Source organism: Podarcis bocagei, assembly GCF_964188305.1.
Source record: "Podarcis bocagei genome assembly, chromosome: 2".
NCBI classification, from domain to species: domain Eukaryota; kingdom Metazoa; phylum Chordata; class Lepidosauria; order Squamata; family Lacertidae; genus Podarcis; species Podarcis bocagei.
In genome coordinates this window covers 44,779,002-44,793,844 of record NC_138126.1, presented here as the reverse complement: position 1 = coordinate 44,793,844, position 14,843 = coordinate 44,779,002, and the positions used below count along the sequence as shown (strand labels likewise).

The 14,843-nt window shown below is 44.1% G+C and overlaps 1 protein-coding gene across 1 annotated transcript in view; it reads left to right on the top strand.

Annotated features, from left to right (window-relative positions):
* Positions 1 to 14,843, top strand: part of CHST13 (carbohydrate sulfotransferase 13) — a 55,021-nt gene that overhangs the window by 35,317 nt on the left and 4,861 nt on the right. The window contains exon 2 of the mRNA XM_081184310.1: positions 10,988 to 11,070. Coding sequence (XP_081040436.1) covers positions 10,988 to 11,070 — 83 coding nt within the window. The remainder of the gene's footprint in view (positions 1 to 10,987; positions 11,071 to 14,843) is intronic.

The window sequence follows — 14,843 nt, the reverse complement described above, 5'->3', positions numbered from 1 at the left end:
ACTTCCTCTCTGCCCAGAACGTTGGAGGCTATACACCACACCCCCTCAACAGTATTTATAGGAACTCAAACACTGAGATCCTGCTCTGTTCCAGTAACAAGAAGCCGAAAGCACCAGCCTGAAGATGACGAGTGAGACCTCGTCGAAACGTCGCCTAGACACCCCAACTCTTACACGGGAAGACACCCGAAGACACCAAAACCTGCATTCCTGTACCCGTGAAAATCTACGAAAGCAAATATATATATATATATATATATGCTTTGCCTTACAGTGATACCTCAGGAAATAAAAAAAATCCCCATCTGTCTCCATCCATGAGTGAAACACACAGGTTCCTTAGTAAATAGCATCCAAAATCAAGCTGGAACTGGGAACTTTTAACAAAGTTGGAGACTAATTTTAAGAGATATACATGGAGGGAAAGTCAATACAAACTAAATTGGGTACTAAATACTAAAATACTAAATACTAAATAGTGTGGCCCTCAAAAAAGGTCCATTCTTTGATTTGTAGACACTTTTCTTCTTCATGGGGCTATTAGATTTAGAAAAAGACAAGATAAACAATGAACAAATACATGAGTGTCAAAATCTTGCCCTTTTGGCACCAAATTTCAGAAATGATTTTAGGTTCTAGGGGGTACAGATTGAGCCAGGAAAAGCAAAGAGTTTGAAAGCCAACTTTTGAAACTGCAGGGATGCACTTGCCATAATTTCCAATGGAAATGCCAAAGGGCACCATTGGGATTGTTTCCAGGTCAGCATTGGATAAAGATCTGATTTCTGATCGTCAAAAGCAGCAGGGCTGTTCTCTAAGCTGTATGTTCTCAAAAGGTTCCGAGGAACATTCACTCTTTATCCTCTGCCCACTCAATTAGTATAATAAACCAAACAGGCTTAGCTTCAGATTGATTTCCTTTCTATTTCTGAAAAAGAGTGATGGGAACCAGCTGGCAAGTCATTACAGGGCCCTGGCTTTAAAGCTATTATTGCCATCAAACTGCTGGAGAATAATAGCATCACTGTTTAGTAGAATATTACTTCCAATTTGGAGTGGTATTTTCCCTTTCCTCAGCCCTACAGGCAAGATTGATGGCAGTGGTGGTGAACTCCACGAAGTCATTCTTCATACATGGAAAGGCCTTAATGCAGTTGGATCAATCAGCGTTATTAAGTATCAGTTAATTATGTTGCTGCACTTCCTAATGCATGTTGGGTATTGGGAACAGAGGAGATTCTGTCCAGGGCCACTTTGCAGATTGCAGATATGATGGCGGGGGCATTTCACACATTAGATTCATTTTGTAATGCTCATGTTAGCACACTCCTAGAAATTTAAAGAATTAATCAGGGATGTTGTAGAGGTGGATTTCCTGCTCTGACAGAACTATAGATGACCTTTGTGGTTCCTTATAACCTGGGAATTAGGATCTGAACAACACCTGGAGGTCCACCTCTGCCCTAAGAGTTTGAATTGAACTGGTTTGGAGACTCTTCCAAAAATACACACCAGTATATTCTGTTACATAGAGCTCCTTTATTAGATCAGAGTTTGACATCTGGAAGAAGATGACTTAAACAGAACAGGATTGAGGGGCTTTCAGGGGCTGGCTATTTTTGGCTGTATCACACTCACTCCTGGAGCTACTCAGCTATGTCTCTGCTAAACCTTTCATGGGCCTTTGCATACGAAGGATGTCACATACAGCACCTGATGCATCGTAAAGTCAGGTGGTTTCGTTCCAAGACATTGCAATATCGGAAAGGCTTTTGTGATGGGGAATCCTGCTGTGCTGATGGCTGTAATCCCGACTTCTAGTGGTGACTAAGAATCAGATCTTGCCCTTCAGGAGCAACTATAGGTCAGTGGTAGATCACATGCTCTGCATGCAGAAGTTCCCACTTCAACCTTCTCACTTTAAGAGTGAAATGAAATTGTGCTGAATTTCCCAGCCTTGAAACTCAGTGTGTCATTTCTCCTATTTGTGTGTGTGTGGTGGTGTGCATCAGAATCGGCCACCATTTGGAGGGCGGTGGCTTATCTTTAGAAGCAGGGCTGTAGCGGATCTTCTCTTCCCCTTCTCCTTTTGCTGCTACTTGCAGTGGCATTGGCAAAGGGAGAATTCTTCCTTCACAGTTGGACTGCTGCCCTGATGTAGCTGAGCCATTTGTGGCTCCCTTGGGGCCATTTTTATAAGTGATGCTTAAATCATGTTTTTAGGTTTTTCCACATTCTGCAAATTGAAAATGCTACACTGAGCAGTGGACATTCAGTTTTTACAACAGCTGCCTCCTGTTTTCTCTACCGCACTAACATTCAGAAAATAATATTTCTGACTGTAAGGTGTTCTCCAGTTCCAGCTAAAACTGTTCCCTGTTATGAATAGAAAATATGATTCAGTTCACATTTAAAGGTGAACCTACCTATTTGGCAGTTTCTGAAACAATGCACAAACTGAAGCAGCCATTCTTCAAATTTTGCACTTCCTTGAATTTTGCATTGCAGTTCTCCAGCCAAGTAACATGCACCAGAATGCAGGCTCTGGGATAAAGTGTGCATAAGATGCATATATTAGTGAAAATGCATTTTACTAGGGAAAAAACACTTTGCAGAAAAGTGTCTTAAAAGAAATTAGCACTCAAATTCTGATGAATTTTCACGAGGGCTTTTTAAAATAATACTAATCAGAAGCTGATGTGGAAATTTGGGAAACTGAGCTTAAGGTTGGAAAACTGAGAAATCAAAATTAACAGGTCCCCCCATCCCTAGTTCTAACTAAGATAGGCTGCAGTAGTTTAATATTGGGAATAGCTGAGTATAAAGTAAACAGAAGTATTCTGGATTAAGGCACTTACTGATGCAGAAGTGTTTGTGAAATCTGCCGTCACTTCTGACCCAAGCCATGAAAAGAGATGGCGTAATCTTTTATTTTATAACACCACAACTGCCAGGTCCTGTGGAATGAAGAAGCTTGGCTGCTGCCCATTTCCAGGCGAGAGCTTCAACGTTCTTTCACCAATAAGTTAGCAGCTACTTTTTTTCTAAAAGAATAAAGATTACATAGCCTTCTCTTCCCCTTTTGCCAAGCAGACCAAATGTTCTGCTGAGTATTGCAGACGTTCATGAATGGTTCCTGCGTATACCGTATATGGTTGCTGTCTCCTGAAAGGCAATGTTTTGGTCCTTGGTTGGAGCCCAGCCTAGTGGTACCAAGAGGGTACTCCTTTTTATTCTCCACCCACACAAGCAAAAGCCATGATCAGAGTTCAGGGGCATATTGCAGCTAGGCAAAAGCACTCTAGGTGGGTGCAAAGCAGGGGTGGTAAGGAGCATGGTTGGGTTATGTGGCCTGGGTAGGGTCCCAAGAGCCAGACAGAGAGGCTTGGAGAGCTGCATTTGACCCCAGACCTAAGGTGCCCCACCCCCAGAGCACAGCTATTCCATTACTCAACAAATCCCCTCCCTTTTTTGACTTCCCAGGTAAACTGACCTGATCCACACCTCCCAGACTGATGTGAAGATTGTTGTTGTTTAGTTGTGTCCGACTCTTCGTGACCCCATGGACCAGAGCACGCCAGGCACTCCTGTCTTCCACTGCCTCCCGCAGTTTGGTCAGACTCATGTTTGTATCTTCGAGAACACTGTCCAACCATCTCGTCCTCTGTCGTCCCCTTCTCCTTGTGCCCTCAATCTTTCCCAACATCAGGGTCTTTTCCAGGGAGTCTTCTCTTTTCATGAGGTGGCCAAAGTATTGGAGCCTCAGCTTCACGATCTGTCCTTCCAGTGAGCACTCGGGGCTGATTTCCTTAAGAATGGAGAGGTTTGATCTTCTTGCAGTCCATGGGACTCTCAAGAGTCTCCTCCAGCACCATAATTCAAAAGCATCAATTCTTCGGCGATCAGCCTTCTTTATGGTCCAGCTCTCACTTCCATACATCACTACTGGGAAAACCATGGCTTTAACTATACAGACCTTTGTTGGCAAGGTGATGTCTCTGCTTTTTAAGATGCTGTCTAGGTTTGCCATCGCCTTTCTCCCAAGGAGCAGGCGTCTTTTAATTTCGTGACTGCTCTCACCATCTGCACTGATCATGGAGCCCAAGAAAGTAAAATATCTCACTGCCTCCATTTCTTTCCCTTCTATTTGCCAGGCGGTGATGGGACCAGTGGCCATGATCTTCGTTTTTTTGATGTTGAGCTTCAGACCATATTTTGCTCTCCTCTTCCACCCTCATTAAAAGGTTCTTTAATTCCTCCTCACTTTCTGCCATCAAGGTTGTGTCATCTGCATATCTGAGGTTGTTGATATTTCTTCTGGCGATCTTAATTCCGGCTTGGGATTCATCCAGTCCAGCCTTTCGCATGATGAATTCTGCATATAAGTTAAATAACCAGGGAGACAATATACAGCCTTGCCGTACTCCTTTCCCAATTTTGAACCAATCAGTTGTTCCATATCCAGTTCTAACTGTAGCTTCTTGTCCCACATAGAGATTTCTCAGGAGACAGATGAGGTGATCAGGCACTCCCATTTCTTTAAGAACTTGCCCTAGTTTGCTGTGGTCGACACAGTCAAAGGCTTTTGCATAGTCAATGAAGCAGAAGTAGATGTCTTTCTGGAACTCTCTAGCTTTCTCCATAATCCAGCGCATGTTTGCAATTTGGTCTCTGGTTCCTCTGCCCCTTTGAAATCCAGCTTGCACTTCTGGGAGTTCTCGGTCCACATACTGCTTAAGCCTGCCTTGCAGAATTTTAAGCATAACCTTGCTAGCGTGTGAAATGAGTGCAATTGTGTGGTAGTTGGAGCATTCTTTGGCACTGCCCTTCTTTGGGATTGGGATGTAGACTGATCTTCTCCAATCCTCTGGCCACTGCTGAGTTTTCCAAATTTGTTGGCATATTGAGTGTAGCACCTTGACAGCATCATCGTTTAAAATTTTAAATAGTTCAGCTGGAATATCATCACTTCCACTGGCCTTGTTATTAAGCAGTGCTTTCTAAGGCCCATTTGACTTCACTCTCCAGGGTGTCTGGCTCAAGGTCAGCAACCACGCTACCTGGGGTGTACGAGACATCCATTTCATTCTGCTATAGTTCCTCTGTGTATTCTTGCCACCTTTTCTTGATGTCTTCTGCTTCTGTTAGGTCCTTTCCACTTTTGTCTTTTATTATGGTAATCTTTGTACGAAATGTTCCTTTCATATCTCCAATTTTCTTGAATGGTTTTTCCCATTCTATTGTTTTCCTCTATTGCTTTGCATTGCTCATTTAAGAAGGCCTTCTTGTCTCTCCTTGCTATTTTTTGGAAATCTGCATTCAATTTCCTGTATCTTTCACTATCTCCCTCGCATTTTGCTTGCCTTCTCTCCCCCGCTATTTGTAAGGCCTCGTTGGACAGCCACTTTGCTTTCTTGCATTTCCTTTTCATTGGGATGGTTTTAGTTGCTGCCTCCTGTATAATGTTACGAGCCTCCATCCATAGCTCTTCAGGCACTCTGTCCACCAAATCTAAATCCTTAAACCTGTTCCTCACTTCCACTGTGAAGATTAGGATGCAGTTATTCATTAGATTTCACACTTCTCAGAATTCTGCAGTAGAGCTCTTGGCATTAAAACCCACACCAAACAGCCTTTAAAATACATCTAGAGAAGCTTACATTGAGACAGAATAAGCATCTCAGGATAAACAAAATTAAAAAAATTCCTTCCAGTAGCACCTTAGAGACCAACTAAGTTGGTTATTGGTATGAGCTTTCGTGTGCATGCACTTCAGGTGTATCTGAAGAAGTGTGCATGCACATGAAAGCTCATACCAATAACCAACTTAGTTGGTCTCTAAGGTGCTACTGGAAGGAATTTTTTTATTTTGTTTCGACTACAGCAGACCAGCACGGCTACCTACCTGTAACTACATCTCAGTATAGATTTTGTGATAAGATAAGGTCAGGATTCACCTAGTGAGCCTGTCAGCCAAAGCCGTCCACAAGGACTTCTGCTTGTGTGAGGGAGCTCTCCTCTCCCCCCCCCCCCGTGTCCCTCCTTGAAATTAGCTTGGGAATCTGAGAAGCCCCAGAACAGTGTGCAGAGGGAGGAGAGCGGTATCATAGCTATCGGCTAGTCCACTGGAGGTGGTGGTGAGGAACAGCAAATGAGCCTCATGTACTGCCCACCGTACTGCTTCCATTTCTCTTATCTGCCATATATATGGGTGCATTACGTGAAGATAGATAGATGATAGAGTGGCTTGATAACTGGGTCACAGAGCCAAGCAATTTTCTATTCAGGTCACTGTATTGTCCATAACTACAGTGCATGAGTGGGGCCTGCCATGGCTGCTAGCACAATCAGTAAATATCCTACGCTGATGGTTCCCTTGATAGCTTATATGCACACTCTCCGAAACAAGATATCTCACATCCCAACTTTGCCTGTACTTGGTGGGCTACGAACATTTATCCCATTCCCACTCTTCATGTTTAGTTTCCCCAAAACTGGCTGTTGAGATTCTCTTTATAGTGGAAGCCCTGCACCACATACCACCCTGCTGCATTCTGCATAAAGAATTATGTAACTGCCCTCAGGCTACTTGCCCCTTTCTTTAAGTGTGTTTTCATAAGGCAAGCTTTCATCTCTGCTTTATGATCAGCGCAGAGCAGGCACAGCTAACCTGTGGCCCTATGGATGCTGCTGAGTGACAGTTTCCATGCCCTCATCATTGCCTGTGCTGGTTTTGGCTGATGGGAGCTGATCTCCCAACAACCTCTGCAGGGCCAAAGGTTAGCCACCTGGCGGAGAGATTTAGAGACTTCTGACAACTCGATAAATAACTGCGCCAAAGGGTCATTTATACATCCATGTGCAATGTGTATCTGACAACTGAGGATCACACTCCTTGCATCTGACAAAATGACCCCAAGTCCACAAAAGCTTATGCCGTAATGAAAAACTGTTGGTGTTTAAGACATCGCAATACTCTGTTGTTTTAGGAAGGAAAAAAGTCTTAACTGCGCCCAGTTGCTTTTTAGTTTTCAGGTGTTGCAAAGATGCCAAAATGAGGTTCCAAAAACCATATTAGAACCATGTCTTCAATTAGGCCAGCTGAAATAGTGTGCAAACTATTGAATTCTCAAGAACTCTTCATCAAGCCACGTGGGGAACAAATTAAGCAGTGAGCCTCCTGGGCTGATTTTATAATACAGTTCCATGGATCTGTTGTGTATGCTCCAGTGCTCCCCTCCTCTCTTCCCAACACAAATGCTCTTGTACACGTCGTAAATATCATCTTGGCTTGAGGAGATCAGCACTGCTAGCCTCCTGTTGGCTTCTATTGAGAAATCCCTTGATCAAGCCCACACAGCAGGAAGGGGGCATATTCCCTTGACTGCATAGAGCAGATTGCTACCAGTACTTAGTGAAGGAAAGCCTAAAACACAAAGTTGTCTTAACACCACGGGAGGTGTATAGGCAGTTTTAAAACTAGTTTTTGAGTTACACATATCTACAGTTCTCATTTGCCACGAGGTATCTGTATGAAAGCTGGTTAGTTAGCAAGTTTCTAACATGTTAGGTGTTGTCAAGCCAGGGCTGAGTCCAATTCAATGCCAGTTCTTCCTTTTTTCTTTTGTTCTTTTTTGTATGTGGTTTGGTGCATGTTTTGTGGCTGGGTGTCTTCTATGCATTGTCTTGCAGCAAAGGCTGCACTCGCTGAGACCGACATTGGAAATTCTCTTTGTGCTTTGAGTTCTCTCTCTTCCCAGGCAAGAGAACTTGGTCTAACAGTACCAAAATCCAGTCAGTTTGGATTAGGTTTGAACATTTACAATCTAGGACAGGGCAGAGAGAAGACTGAAATGCAGATTTACACTTGGTTCCCCATATCTAGCAAAGCTCATGTGACAAGCTCTTCCTATCACCCCCGTAACGGTACCTTTGTGGGCATGGGTTGTGGTTACTTGCAACATCGCACTTCTTCAGTAACCTGCCGCTTTCTCCCGACTTTTTGCATCAGCTCACAGAGCACTTGCCCTTTAGCAACCGCCAACCTTGCATATAGGCACTGCATTTGCCCAAACTGAGTAACTTCCCCTTCTGTCACATGACAAGCATGTGGTAGGGCTGGTGATATTTTTCTGGATGATTAAATTCTCCCCCTCCCCTGCTGATTTCCACAACCACTGCAAGCTATCAGGTTATTCACTGTGTAAGAATGTGACCAGCCTTACTCTCTCTCCCCCACCCCCAACTTCCCTTAGCATGCTGAGTTGATTTCCAAAGTACAAAGCGGTATAGGAACATGCATGTACTTGCTTTCTCAAGCCAGGGACAGTGGCATTTAGATTAGTGGTCTGTTACTTATGACTTACAGCCTAGAGTTCAAAAGCTTGCTCCCCTTCCCCTAGCATGCTCATCCTGATTCTTCATATTCATGCTTCTACCACAAAAGATCTAGATTTGCTATTTCAAACATGCCACCTTGAAACCCACGTACTGTGGTGCCTACAGCAGGAGCAGCAGCGCTACAAAGAGATGTTTGGGCCAGTCAGCTCTTCTGTTCTGTGCTGACTTGTTGTTATCCCAGCAGTAATGAGAACACAGAGCGTAGGCCTAGGGTTGGGCATCGACGTGGATGGCTTTGGGGCAAATTCATAAAGGATAAGGCTGTCATTGGCTGCTACCAATAATGAAGGACATGCTTTGCTTCCACAGACAGAGGCAGTAACACTTCTGAATACCAGTTGCTGAAAATCACAAGCGGGGAGATTGCTATTGCACTTAGGTGCTGCTTGCAAACTTCCGGCAGGTTGACCACTGTGAGAACAGGACGTTAGACTAGATGGACCACTGGGCTGATCTGGCAAGTTCTTCCTGTGTTCTTACATTGAGCCTACTACAATAACAAATATCTTCAAGTTCTTATTATGGGGAGCAAAACTAATGAGCATGCCCTCCTTACTTTTTTTCCAGAATCCTGGCCCCCTGCCTCAATAGGGTTCTTAGTCATTGCCATGAATGAATGTTTAAAATCTGCCTTGGCAGGTTTCTCCTTTTTAATTGGTAAGCCACTGGCAGTGGCGCAGGCTCAGAACCTCACACATGAGCAGCTCAGCAGAGTGTGGCAGCTTGGCATGCGTTTGATCAGGCCTCATCCCAGCGCCACAATGGCTTCCCCTTGCTGCAGGCCGAGGGTTCACTGGGTTGAGCAAGCCAGCGACTGTTACTGACAGCCACCACTTCTTAGGTAATTGCCTGGGGAGTCTGGCCCAGCGGGAAGTGGTCTATCCTTGTGCCCACAGGGGTCTAATTATTTTGCAAGTGACGAGTGAAGGGTTTAGGTATTGTAAATGGGAAGTACTAAATAAGGCAAACCACAGAATTTTGGTTTCCCTGTTTTACGCCCTGTCTTGGACAATGAAATGGAAAAATGTGAAATGCAGTAGAATTAAACAACAAACCAGGATAAAAAGCGCAGCACAGAAACATAACATATTTGTTAAATTTTTTTGAAATATAACAGTAAAAATGAAAAAGAAAAAAGAAAAATACAAAATAAAAACAGTTAAAAACATACATTTTTTTCTTTTACTTATTTTCTTTTAGCTTATTTCCCGGACCTCCTCATACCTCCCTTTTTTGTATTCCACTTCAATTTATTGGTTCAGCAAATCCTTACCATTAGATTTTAACCCATTTATAACCCTTTTTTTCATATTCTCTTAAATCATTACAGCTGGAAACCCCTTAGTTGCTATCCAACATCATTCTATCATTCATTAATTTTACAATATTTCTGTATTGCGCAGCACAGAAACATAGGGTTGTATGTGGTATGTGGTGTGCTCTGGTCCATGGGGTCATGAAGAGTCAGACACAACTAAATGACTAAACAACAACAACAACAACAAATGTGGTATAGCACTATGTGAACATTCAGTCATCAGTGCAAGGACTTCTGCTTGCAAAATGGAACATTCTCTTCCCCGCTCCCCTGGACTGTTCTAGGGGTTCTCCCAACCCTCTGGAGCAGGTTTGTGGAGGGGGCAAGGGAGGTGGGGAGGGGACAGAGGGGGCGGAGATAAAAATTGGCTAATTTGGGAAGAACTGGGAGAAAAGAAAAGTTTGTAATAAAGGCTGAAAACATCACAATGTTGGGGCTTCCTTCACTTCTAAGGGAAGAGAATTTCAGAGAACTGGTGCCACAGCACAAATAGCATCTGCCCATTTGTCATGTTTTATTTTGCTTTCTACTGCTAGTATTTTTGCTACTACTGCTTTCTTGTTTTATTTACCATTTAATGTTTCAGTGTGTTGATAGCTTCAATCCTTGTTAATAATAATAATAATAATAATAATGATGATGATGATGATGATGATGTTATTGTTTATATCCCGCCCATCTGGCTGGGTTTCCCCAGCCACTCTGGGCGGCTTCCAGCAAAATATAAAAAATAATAAAATGTCAGACATTAAAAACTTCCCAGATGTTTTCTAAAAGTTGTGTAATTCTTTATCTCCCTGACATCTGATGGGAGGGCATTCCACAGGGATACTTTGAAGGTGCTGTAACAGAAGAGTGGGATTAAACTAGTAAGTGAGAGCCTAATCTTATTTTCTCTAATAATTTTTAGTGGGAGGAAAAAGTGAGAAGTGGAGCGAGCGAGACAACCTGTTTATCAGACCTGTTGTGCTTCCCAACTCCTTTGGAGAGTTTTTTTGTCAGGCTTAGGTGTTCATCTTGACTCAGGCATAACAGAGCACATGTGAAAACTATTTCCCAGGCAGAATCTTCTTTTAGATGCTTACCACCCAAGCATCTCAGTCACATACTACAACCAATCGGGTGCCTTCCAGCTGTTTGGACTACAGCCCCTGCCAGCACATGCTGGAGGTCACCAGGTTGGCAAAGGCTGACACTGTGTGTGTGTGCGCGCGCGTATTCATTCATTCATGAGTGGCACTTTTTAAAACTTCCCCCTTTCCTTTCCAGCTGCAGAGGACAGGATTCTGAAGTCCAGTTGGCATGGAAAGTCCGGTCGAAGTCCACTTCAGGCTCTTTACCACGGTGATCAGGTGAGTGAACATGAAAAGGGAAGGTGGAAGGGTGTGGAGGGAACTGGCAAGAGTTGGCAAGTGCTCATTGTGTGTCAAAGTCCAGGCAACACACAACTCCTGCTATGATGCAACTTCGATGTTACTGTCTGCAGAGGGAGATGTGCATTTCTTCTTCTTTTTCTTAGGACAACTTTGCACCCAGGCCACAATTTTTTTGACCCATTTTATTCTGCCTCGTTGATAATTACAGAAAGGTGGTGGGCAGAGGAGGTAAATTGCCAGTTTGGTGGTTTTGTGTATCTGGAAAGGGGATTGAGTTGCTCTCATGCCCTGGCCACCCTGCTTTCAAAGCAACCAGCAAGCAAATCAGGAGCAAGTCTTCCCAAAGGTTAGCTCCACTGTGGGCATGTTGGCTTTTTCTCTCTCCAAATAGTTTACAGAAGTTAGAATCAGTTGGAATCAAATGCTTCTGCTGCATAGCTCAGGCTCTTGGGCTGCAAGTATTCTGGGAGGCTTCTGGCAAATATATCTAGATCTAGAAAATTGGGTGGAGTTATTTCTCTCTTAGAGGTTAGACTCAATTGTCACTCCTGGGGATCTAACCTATCATCTTTTGCATGTTAAAAGCATGTGCTCTACTGCTGCACAATGGCTTTCCCCAAAGGTCCGCAGCTGTCCCTGCTGTTGCTCAGAGATTTGGTCTAGCAAGAGATTTATCCCCATAGGTTTATACCCTACAAACAGTGGATGACTTAACCAATCCTATGTCTGGATTGTACCACTTTAGGTTGCAGGGGGAGGCATGCATGATTTAACAAATCCCTACACTTTTTTAAAAAAAGACCTAATTGTTGGTAACCTTTCCCACGGATGAGGCAGTTACCTATTTGTGGTGATTTTTTTTTGTATGTTTGGAGGATCATTCATGGACATCGACCCCCACCAGCAGTTTGAAATGGTGCAGTCCAGGTAAAGGTTTTGCCACCTTATCCGATGCCCCTGACTCCTTGGCCACAGACTCCATTTAGCAGTGTGATTTATGCTAGGAGACTGATGCCTGGCAAGGGCAACCTAGGAACAAGGAAGGTAGGAAACTCTCCGCAGTTCAGATACCACAGGATACTCCCTGTGTGTGGCTGTTGGAAATGGAGTTTGCCAGAATACATTTTATTTTCTCCTCGTAACCACCTACTCTTGCCTTCCTTTTGACAATTAATTTAATGGAAACAGGAGAAAATGAAAGCCAGATAACTGCTCCCACGGCAGCGACGATGACTCCCCAGTGAACCCATATAGGAAATGGAACGGCTGATTTTCAGTGTTATAACATTTCTGCCTTAGAATCATAGAATCATAGAGTTGGAAGAGACCACAAGGGCCATTGAGTCCAACCCCCTGCCAAGCAGGAAACACCATCAGAGCACTCCTGACATATGGTTGTCAAGCCTCTGCTTAAAGACCTCCAAAGTAGGAGACTCCACCACACTCCTTGGCAGCAAATTCCTTAATGTTTCAACTGTGTTTTTAAAGAGGAGCCATTGCAAGTGCACAACATTCTATAACTTTTAACCCTTGTGTTACACAAAAGCCGCCTGGCCCTTGTGAAATGGGGTGAGTAAATGGCCCCTGACATCAGTAACCATAGCTTCCTATCTAAAATGTGCCCCAGCTCTGGGAGATGTGAGTTCAAATCCTGGGTCAGCTTATGAACATAAGAGCCCTGCTGAACCAGGCCAAAGGCCTCTCTCTAGTTCAGCATCCTGATTCCTGCAGAGGCTGACCAGCGATCTCTCTTGGGAAGCCCTCTAGCAGGACCAGGAGCAGCACTAGAAATAGTCCTCTCCCAGAAACTGGTATTGGGAATAATGCTGCCTCTGGTCCCTGAGGTAGCATACTGCCACCATCACTAGTAGCCACTGGTAGTCTTATTCCCTGTGGGTCTGCTGTCTTTCTTTTCAAGTCACTGTGTCTGAGCATTGGTCTTACTCCCCACCTTGGAAGTGACCACAATCAGATCCAATTTTGCTGGATGGCCAAAACAATAAGGTGTGATGTGCCTGCTCCACCCATCTCTCTGTCTGGCATTAAGAGAGTGGGTTGGTGTGTTTTTTATGTTATCCCTCTTCCTTTTGAAGAGAGTGAACAAGTCTTATTTGGCCTGGCAGATGCCAACGGGTGAGTGAGAAATTGAGGCAGGCATGGTAGGTTGAGTAAGCAGGCTCCTGGGCTGTGATCTAACAGTGCCTGACAGCTGTCAGGAACCCTCAGAAGACAAATGTGAAGGAAGCAAAAGGTCTACCTACACGTTGCACAGCCCCTCCTAGGAAGAAAATGCTGTTGCTACGTAGTGGGAGCCTTACTTGAAAAGGTTTTGTGTTGTGTAGGCCAGATTGTGGTTTCAGAGCCGTATGCTTTTTAGTAGAAGCTCTGTGCTTAAAGCTAGGAATGCTTTTCTGGGCGCAAGACAAAGAATCTGCTTAATTGTGTAACAAAATGCAGAATGCGCCCTGTGCAAATGTCCAAGATTTACTGCACGAACAGAGCTTTAAGCCCTCTGTGGGATGGCGTAGCTGATTCCCCCCTCCCCCAGAGAATATTTTGCATACAGGGATCTTCAAAAGCAGGCCTTTCGCATGACATCAGAACTTGTGTGACGGTGGAAGGAGCAACCGAAGGAATAAATGCAACTGAACCCACAGCTGCAGTTCACGTGCCGAAACGAGAGCTTTCTGTCTTTAACAAAATAGGAGGGAGAGAAGCAGGGTGGGCTCCTTCCGTAAATTGGTGTTGCCTTGTGTTTCCTTAAAAAAGGGGTGGGGGTGGAGAGACACTGGTGGGCATAAGTGTAGAAGAAAGCAAGAGGAACACACATGCATACCTTCCAAGTCATGAATCCAGTTCTTGAACTTGTTCAGAGTAGCAAGCCCTGGGGCAGCACCATGACCTTGGAGTGGCCTGACCTGACCCCTTCCTAACAGATGGCTTGCACAGGAAAGAACCGCAATAAGGAGCAGGGAGGCTGGGATGTTTGAATAGCCCAAGGCAGTCTCTGCTCACGTCATCCTGTCCCAGAGTTAACTTTGCCCTGCCAAGAGCACTTGGCCAGGCCTTTCATGAAGGAGGCTTTGATGCTCCCTTTTCCTTTGCCTTCAGACTGGGCACGTAACAGTGTGACTTGACACACTTTAACAGCACCTTCCTCCTCCTCCTGCAACTCTCTTGTACACACAGCCAGGTTACACCCCCCTTTTCCAAATGCGCCGGCTGGCATTTTAAATCTTGTGACATTTAGTTATCACCCAAACAAATTAGCAGATGTACAGGGAGAGAATACAAACAAATGACACCCCCCCCCCCTTGTGATTCAGGTTGCTAAAAGCTCTGAAGGGGTCGTAAGGAGCCTCATATCATGTGGGCACATCTACATTACAAAGCTATATCAAGGTTGTGTTGTTGGTTTTTTTTAAAAAAAATGGATGTATGCCCCACCTGTTAAAAAGCATATCTGTGTGTGTGTCTGTGTTTCTATAAACGTATCTAGACACACACACATTAAAAATATCTATAACAATAAAAACATTACAGTGCATATAGATAAAACAGCACAACTGTGAGGATTTATAAAAATGAGTTAGAATATGCAGACTTTTAAAAATGTAGGCTATACCAGTTGACCTCCCAAATAATTCTGTGAATTGCAGTTAGGTGAGGGTGCTGCACATTCTTGGTGGCTGCAGACTTCTCTGGGGTATAAATATGCCTTATGTGAATGCCTTTTTTCATTGCAGCAA